The sequence below is a fragment of the Apium graveolens genome, chromosome 9 (genome assembly GCF_009905375.1).
Source record: "Apium graveolens cultivar Ventura chromosome 9, ASM990537v1, whole genome shotgun sequence".
In the NCBI taxonomy this organism is placed as follows: Eukaryota; Viridiplantae; Streptophyta; class Magnoliopsida; order Apiales; family Apiaceae; genus Apium; species Apium graveolens.
Window position 1 is genome coordinate 63,470,538 of NC_133655.1, and position 8,961 is coordinate 63,479,498.

The 8,961-nt window shown below is 35.0% G+C and overlaps 2 protein-coding genes across 3 annotated transcripts; one reads left to right on the forward strand and one right to left on the reverse strand.

Moving 5' to 3' along the window:
• The first annotated feature begins 1,773 nt into the window (after positions 1-1,773).
• On the forward strand, positions 1,774-3,641 carry LOC141684639 (uncharacterized). Of its 2 annotated transcripts, none has more exons than XM_074489708.1 (2): positions 1,774-2,717; positions 3,092-3,641. In XM_074489708.1, exons 1-2 carry the CDS (start codon positions 2,112-2,114, stop codon positions 3,491-3,493), a joined length of 1,008 nt encoding a protein of 335 aa, XP_074345809.1. In that variant the 5' UTR covers positions 1,774-2,111; the 3' UTR covers positions 3,494-3,641. The 2 variants fall into 2 exon arrangements, with proteins under 2 accessions (XP_074345809.1, XP_074345810.1); XM_074489709.1 differs by having other exon boundaries at positions 1,777-2,717; positions 3,101-3,641.
• A 2,808-nt stretch (positions 3,642-6,449) lies between these two features.
• On the reverse strand, positions 6,450-8,412 carry LOC141684267 (small ribosomal subunit protein mL104 (rPPR9)-like). The gene has a single exon (XM_074489171.1). The coding sequence runs from the start codon at positions 8,312-8,314 to the stop codon at positions 6,782-6,784; it is 1,533 nt and encodes a 510-aa protein (XP_074345272.1). The 5' UTR covers positions 8,315-8,412; the 3' UTR covers positions 6,450-6,781.
• Between the last annotated feature and the right edge of the window lie 549 nt (positions 8,413-8,961).

Consider the following 8,961-nt stretch of genomic DNA (forward strand, 5'->3'; position numbering starts at 1 on the left):
ATATTATTTTACTAAAATAAAATTAGAGATAATTCGTTGATCGATATAATAACGTTTGGTTAAAATTAAATAATAATTAATATTCATCTGAGTTAAAAAATATACTAATTATCCGATTTTAAACACAATTGCAATCAAATTAAATATAATTAGTTAAATTTGTTATGTTATAATGGGTCTCCAAATAAATAAAAAATAAATCAAATAAAAATAATTTGTAGACTAATGATCAGGGTTAAAATTTATCTTTCATAAACGCGCATATAAATGTCAATAACACTATATTTTTCAACTACTACTATTGTTTTATAAATTAAATACTTCAGAAAAAAATATCAAGAACATATACGTGCATATATAAATATTAGCAAATAACATCATTTAAAAATTTTAAATGAAATAATTTCTTATCTTAAAATTCTTAATTAAAAATAAATTAAAAAATTATACTCCTTCGTCCCGATTTAAATGTCTTGTTTGTCTTTTGATGATCAAATTGACTAAATTTTGACCATATATTAAAACTTATTCTTTCATTATTTTGAAAAATTAAAAAATACAGATTAAAATGGATTAAACATACTTTCAAATGATAGAATTTTTATAGATATTTTTAATAATATAATATATGAAATGTTTAGTCAAAATTGGTTCAGTTTGATCTCAAAATTTCAAAAATAAATTGGGACGGATGGAGTATAATATTAAAAAAAAATTGCGTTGCGCACGGATTTTAAGCTAGTTATATATAATATAAATAAATGTTAGTATAGATCAATATAAATAGATATAGATTATTTTAAGAAAATGAAATATTTGATGCAGAATCGCACAACACGGACAACACAAACCAAGTAGTTGGATAAAATGTAAAACAATGTAGATAACTTTAAACAAAGAAACAACAGAACCCTTCTGCACCTCCAAATTTGTAAATGGTTGAAATAGTAACAAAAAAGTAAAAACAATGAAAGATATATATACATTAGAAAGGTAGGAGAAGCCACGTGAATAAGCAATCACCCAAGGCAAGCGTCGGTGGACATCACATAGATGTAATGGGTTTGGTTGGTTAGCTTGAAATCAACGCCAAATCGAAAATGCCAAAATCTAAGGCAACACAAAGTGAGCACCAAAAAGATGACACCATCTAAAAGTGTGAATAATATAAAGGGGGGATTAGATTGCGATCATGGATTTATTTGACAAAACTCACCTCACCCACTCCTCACTATTCCCCTTCTTTGGGTTGGCCACTAGCTCCTTTACCACTAACTTGATCCCCTCCTCCCCCACTACATTCCAATTCCATAATGCTAATGGTCTCCCCCTCCTAAATTTAACTTTTTACAAAAGATTTTCAATCAAATCTCACTAAATTTTTCGTATTTGCATTTCACCAATATCCTACTTCTGCCCCCCGAACAACAACTCCTACGAGAATAAGGCTTCAATGAAAATTAGTTTCCTTAACAAGTGTACAACTTGAATGAGAACTAGCTTTGCATGAAAATTAGTTTTCTAAAAAATTAGTGTGTACATTATTCTTCATGTAATCTTTCGCTAATTTTTTCTTCAATTACACAAAAATTCTCATAATTACATTTTTATTCACATAACACATAAATATTTTAACCGCAGAATACCAGATATAAACACGTGAAAGACACAAAATTTGTCACATTACCACTGATTTCTTTTTTGTTTGCCACCACCTATCTATATTAATGCCATCTAGAAGCAAATACTCATCATCCCTACCCTTTTTCATCCCCACCCCTTTTCCCACAATGTCAAGAGTTCAAATACTCACTTCTACTCTCTATATCTAAAAAAGAACCCTATATAAACTGCAGTAATTAATAATCAATGCCATTTAACAATTTATAGAAAACTGCAAAAATTAAAGTTGGACAATGCGCTTGCCCCTTTTCCTTTTCTTCCCTCTAAATTGGTAGTGGCTTCTCCTTTTACCCTTTTGGTTCCATTTCTGTCTGCCTTATGGACCATTATCATTTTATCACAATCTTTAAACCTCTTGAGATAACAATGAACCAGATGCTTAGCTACCTTAACCGCTAAACTCCTGTGAAATTATAGCATGAGGTGAGATGGATACAGAAACTAAGCAAGAAACCTCTCCTTTCCATCCTAACCAAGATAATAACATCACTACCATAAACGACTCCCATAAAAAACTTGGTGGTGGCGGTATCAGCAACGACAGAATTAAAAGAGATGAATGGAGCGAAGGTGCTGTTTCAAGCCTCCTTGAGGCCTATGAAACCAAATGGGTGCACCGGAATAGAGCAAAACTTAAAGGTCAAGATTGGGAGGAAGTAGCAAAGTTTGTGTCTTCTCGTGGCAACTCAACTAAGTCGCCAAAAACACAAACTCAATGTAAGAACAAGATTGAGTCCATGAAGAAACGGTACAGGTCAGAGTCTACAGCTGCTGAGGCATCGTCATGGCCACTTTTTCCCAAGCTTGATCATTTACTACGTGGTAGCACTACTCCACAACGAGCTCCACTGCTGCCACAGCCACAACTTTTCAGTTCAGTTGTGATGATGCCAGAACCCCATCTTCATCCCCCGCCAGCATCACCTAAAGAGCCACTTTCGCTGCTTGCACCCGCTTCTCTAGCTTCTCCGATCAATACCGGAGTTGCTGCAGAAAATTCACATGGTTCAAATGGTGCTGATCGGACAGCTAAGGTATACTGTTTCCAAAAATGTCACTGTTTATATCTTACATTCATCGTAAAGACTAAAGGTTCGAGTTATTTGGTAGTATACATGCTCTTGCAAATAAAAATGAAACACATGAGTTATTTGGTAATGAGAGCCTACTGACGAATTTCCATCGCCATCCACAAGGTTATGAGTTTAAATATTCACTCCTCTCCCCCTTGTACTGGTAAAAAGGAAACTATGTAAAAACAAAAATAAGTAACACACATCTCAAGCTAAATCATTTGACTTTTACCAGTTCTGTGTGTAATTTCTCACTGAATTATATCCATTTGTATTATTTCTGCAAAAGATTCTCATCATCCATATACATGTATTATGCTATCATTACCAAATAGTCTTTACAGGCCGATGGAATGGATGCCAAACTATCAGACCACGGATCAGACAAACAAGCAATGGAGACAGACAGTAGCACACCAGCATTATGCGGCGACAAGGAGAAGACAAAGTCCGAAAATTTGACAAACAAAATGCAGAGAAAGAAGCGAAGGAAAAGGGAATGGGAGATTGGGAATAGTGTTAGGTGGTTAGCAGAGGTGGTGCTGAGGACAGAGCAGGCGAGAGTAGATGCAATGAGAGACTTGGAAAGGATGAGAGCAGAGAGCGAGGCCAAGAGAGGAGAAATGGAGCTTAAACGCACCGAGATTATTGCCAATACTCAATTGGAGATTGCTAAGATCTTTGCAAATATGAGTAAAGGGGTTGACTCTTCATTGAGGATTGGAAGAGATGGATGATTGAGGAAAACTAATTACTTCATTGTCATGTTTTAAGTTATATATACATATCCAAGCTATTATGCTGGAGTTAATAGCAGACTAACAATAATTTTGATGTTACACTACGACGTAGTATTTACAATATGAATAATAATAGATTGGCCAACTTAAGGATTCCTCATCATTTTTACTTTTTCTGGTTGCAAAGATCTCCCTGAATCTAGACTCTAGAGTATGTTGCCTAGTCAGAAGTTGAGAAATTATTTGATGCATATGAGAAATTATTGTCTTCACTGCTTCTCAGGCATTTGATTAAGCAGTTTATACGTCAATCTCTGTTTTTATAACTAACACTTTCATAAGCAAGATCACAACTCATAATGTCTTGCTTTTCGTTTTCCTTGAGCTGAGTTCTGCTATTCTAATTTAAGTCCTGTCCTTCAGTCACTACTATGCTTTCTATGATAAGGGAGAGGAAGATCTTAATTATATGGAAGATGAACCAGTTTTAATTGATCTAGAATTGTGAGGGGAAATTATTTTCCAAGTCTCAGCTCAAAGGTAGTTTCTACCTAACATGTTACAGCAAGTTAAGACACATAGTGTAAGTTGTAGCTGCGATTCTTATTTAACCTACTGGGGCAGACAGCATAACAGACCTGGTGCAGATTATCGATACATTTCTACATGCACAGATGACATCAAAGTAAAAGAACCACAAAAGATCTTAATGCACACCACTTTCACTTTGATGAACCTCAGAAAGCCAATTACGAGTACTTGTTGAGATGGCCATTGCACAATCTAAGATAATCCAGGTTATATTTACATGAATTTATGTTCAGAAGTTTTCTGATTTAAAAAGAGTGAATGACGAAGAACTAGTACAGACTTAGCGTATATCTCGGAAGTAGACAGCAGCCGAAGAAGAATCCATTTTGTGGCAATTTAAACGACAGTGACTTAATATAACATTATATACTACCAAGGAATCCATTTTGTGGCATTTACTCTAACTAGCACAGTAGCACTACATTATTACAATATTATCATTTAATCTTTAGTATTGTGGACCAAAAATTCCATCCTAACTCGTGCAAAAGAACAAGGAAAAAAAAAGAAACTGATTTAATTAGTTGTGACGAAAAATCGGCAAGCAGATACTCATCTCCGCTTTCAAATTTGGTGCTAAGCAGTAAAATATCTGGTAAAATGTAACTTTCAAGATACATACCATGCAAATATTTTCAGTGGAGATCCTTATATTGTAAAATGATTTGCAGCTAGGACTCTTCAGTACTTCTGCATTCATCAATTCATCCGGTCAATGCAACTTTATAACATTACTGAGAAGTAATAAAAATGAAACGGGTGACCAACATCACTAGATCTTCAAATAGTCTTGCAAAGAGTGAAATGATGAAACTAAAAACCAAACGTAATAATCAAATACATTTTTAGGGTAAAACTCAAACAAGTAAAATGCCGTAGATAGATTAATATAATTTATGTTTGCCATAATATAATTAATTGTGCTACTAGAAGTGTATGCATTCTTCAATTGTGCATCTAATAAATATAGAATATATAGAAAGGAAGGAATTCAGCATTACATCTGTACAAAATTGCAACCTGCAAGACTGCAACCAAATAATTGCAGCTAATAACAAAGCAAATTCGAAACGTGACTCATGCAACAAAAAACATGATTGTAGCTACATATCAGTTCTATGACTACTCTTGCACATATGGTATGCAGTTTCCTAGGCCATTAAGGATTTGGTGCTACTAATCTGAGTAAAATAAAAGCATGAGTAGACTGTCACAATTTGCAGTTTATAAAGATTAACAAAAAAAATCTTAGATTTAACAGTATATACACATGCAAGGACATGAAAAAAGGCCACAGTTGAGATGTTGAACAATACTATGCTGTCTGAGTAACTGGACAGATTTACACAAGACTATAAATAGATGTGCCAAAATAATGGCTATTATCATTTTCTAGTGGAACAACTAATGCGTATTTCTATTAACACCCGATAAGAAAAAATTGTAACCAGAAACATATTAAAATTTGAAGTAAAGAAATAAAGAGGAGTTACTGGCCCCTTGGATCTGCATCCTCTCTTAATTAAGTAGAAATACGAAGCTCTAGGCAGAGAATCCCAAATTTCTTTGTATGTTACACCGCTGCAGCTTTTGAGTCTTTAGCAACAGCATATCCACAAAGGACCTGCTGGCCAAAAAACAATTGTAATACAATAGATCTGCAGGCTCTTCCCAAGTAAAAATTTTGCTCTTGCTCCAAAGACATGAACCTACCTCCTTCAAATTTTCAATATTTTGCCAACTCTTTAGAAGAGCATAGACCACCACAAAATAAGCTCCCCTCCCCCTCAACGAATATTCTAATTTTATGCACAAAAAAACATTAACTACATTAACTGTCAAGAGACCCAAGTCCATTCAAAACCCCAGCAATATTAGATTCAAAGGAATCAAAGGATTAACTTCGAAGTCTCTAGCAGGAAACGCCAAGCTAAAGGACGGTATATATACGACTCAAACCAGCGGCACTTTTATAATGTTCAAATTCTCGGAAGCTTAACTTACAGACATCACCAACATCATATATCACTACTTAATTTCCTGTAGAACGCAACACGATAGATACAACTCCACATGTGCTCAAAATTGGAAAATTTGTAGCATCACATGCATTATTAATTTCAAACATCAATATTTAAATTTAATCCATAGAAAGGTAGATACATTTAACCAATTCAGAAAATGAAAATCAGACAGTACATTAGCTCTTTCCTTTTTCCATCTACCAAATGAAACCATCAGTTACAGATATAATTTTGCATTACCGTCTACTCCATTTCTTAAATTTTAAATTTCAAATGTGTAGAATATATCAAGGACAAAACCAGATATACATATTAGTAGAACTGAAACTGCAGGAATATGACTCTTAAAGATCCAAAACAAATTTTATAAAAACTTAAACTTGTGTTAGTTGCATCACAGCAAGGTGAAAACACTGCACATGAAATAGGAAACCATGCTATCATTTGAAAGATATAATCTATCAAGTCCAGCTGGTTTACTTCTCAAAGACATTGACGATACTATAAGAAACAATGGCTGCAGCAAAAGTTCTACTTTTAAGAATTATTCCTCCTATTGCCAACAACCTCACAAAGAAATAGAAAAGAAACATGGGCAAAATTTGATAAACGGAATCAATCTTGTCAAAAGCACATGAAACGATACTAATACATGAGATATTGCCACCGACTAGTATGCTCTGGTCGATGTCTTTTTTGGCTTCTTCACAAAACTTAGACGGATCTTTTTAAGGGTTCTCCTCTTCCTTGCCATCTTTTCAGGCAGTGTCTCGCGTTTTTTCTCTTTGTTTGTAACAGCGGGTTTCTTCACATACCTTGGGTCTACTTTGTAAGCGCTGGGTGGTATTGCAAGAATTCCATTACTCTCGGCTTCCTTGAATAGAGCATTTGCCTTGTCGGATTTCCCATGAGCACGCAACTTCTTTATCAACAGATTGTAGGTCTTAGTCCCAGGTTTACAACCATCTTCCTTCATCTTAGCAAACACACTCATGGAATGATCAATTCTCTCTATTCCACACAAAATTGTCAGAAACTCATAGTAAGCCTTCTTGTGAAGAGCATTTCCAAATCCAGAAGATTTCATTCTATCAATCATCTCATCTCCCTCTCCAACCCTGGCAGCCTGATACAAACTTTTAATCATAACAAGAAAAGTAGTCTCATTTGGATTACATCCCCACTCACCCATTCTCTGAAACAAGCTCATCGCATCCTCGGTCTTTCTTATCTTACACAAGTTACTAATCAACACATTAAATGTCTCCGCATTTCGCGGAACACCAGCTACATCCATTTCAACCAACACATTCTCAGCCTCAGATTGAAGCCGAAAAGGATCCTTTTCCCTGCAAAGCTTACACACACAATCCAGCATAGCATTATACGCGACAGCACCAATCTCAAACCCTCCCCTATTCATCTCCCCAACTAACCTCTTAGCCTCATCTAGTTTGTAATCAACACACCACCCTTTAACAAGCAAATCACAAACATACTCATCGGGAAAGAACTCATTAGCCAAACTTTTAACCAATTTCTCAGCATAACTAGCAAAACCATGTTCACACAATATAGCCACAACTAATTTCAAAGAATCAAGATTCCTAACAAAGCCATAATCTTTCTCCATAGTATTGAAAAAAGAAACTACCTGTGTAGGCCTCCCCGCACGAACCAAGCGATCAACACAAGCTGCCAATGTGTGATCCCCTACCACCCCTCGATTACCTTGAAGAAGCTCATTAACTGCCTTAAAGTCCTTCCGACGACCAAAATAATGGACAAAATACGAAACAAGTTGATCAGTAAGATGAAAATTGGATGTTGAAGAGAGCCATTTGAAGAAGCCAAGAATGGACCTGCCAGCATTAGGGGAAAGATTGAGTGTGGAGAGAATGAAAGCAGGGGTGAAATGGAGATGCGAGTAGCTCAAATCGAGACGCTGAGGGAGCGAAATAGAGGAGGATGAATGATTGTTAAGCTCAGCTGAAAGAGAGAGAGTTAAAGGGTGTTGTTGAAGTGGGGATGAAGTGGAGAATAGTGAAAAGGGGGTTTTGGTGGGAGAGAGAAAGAGGGTTTTAGAGAGAGAAAGGAGGGGTTTAGGGAGGTGGGGTGGGGTGGATGTGGTGGACAAGTGACGGAGGAACAAGGTGCGAAGCTGAAATGGGGTTATTGGAGTTATAGGGCGTGGCATTTTCATCGGATTTTGGGTGTGTGCGATTTAACCCTAGAACAAGGATAATTACGATGGAGTGGAGGAAGTGACCAGACAAGGGGTTTCGGTTAAAATATGTTCTATGTTTCTCAAATTAGGGCTTACCCGCAGCATGTGTGATGCACGGTCTCTGTTAATATTTATATATTTTTAATTTTATTTCATATAATTTTATTAAAATTTTATAAAAATAATTAAATACTAAATAATTATTATATAATTATAATTTCAAATTAGATTCAAATAGTATAAATATATGATTGATGAGATCTTATTCATAAATAATAATGTAGATGTTTGTTGTTAGTGAGTGAGATTTGAATCTGAAAATTTATATATATCTTTATAAATAATATAAATATTTATTGTTAACGGGATTCGAATATGTATCTTTATGAATAATAATATACATATTTGTGGTTGACGGGATTCGAAGCTGAGAACTTGTGGAGTGTATTTTTTTTAGTATTTGGATCTAACGACTCTGATTATTTGATTGAGGGGTTAACCAAATTACAAATTATAACTCATTCCGGTTATTATAGTATAGTATAGATGTCGTGTTTAAAATATTCATTTTTTGGATGCTTGTTATCCGCTAATGAAAACAATCGGTATATCGTTTTTGAGAT

Bases quoted from the DNA above. Each gene is read 5' to 3' on its own strand.
- LOC141684267 (XM_074489171.1), bottom strand. From the start codon at position 8,314: ATGAAAATGCCACGCCCTATAACTCCAATAACCCCATTTCAGCTTCGC.
- LOC141684639 (XM_074489708.1), top strand. From the start codon at position 2,112: ATGGATACAGAAACTAAGCAAGAAACCTCTCCTTTCCATCCTAACCAA. The intron at 2,718-3,091 runs GTATACTGTTTC...ATTACCAAATAG, and splicing joins GTGCTGATCGGACAGCTAAG to TCTTTACAGGCCGATGGAAT.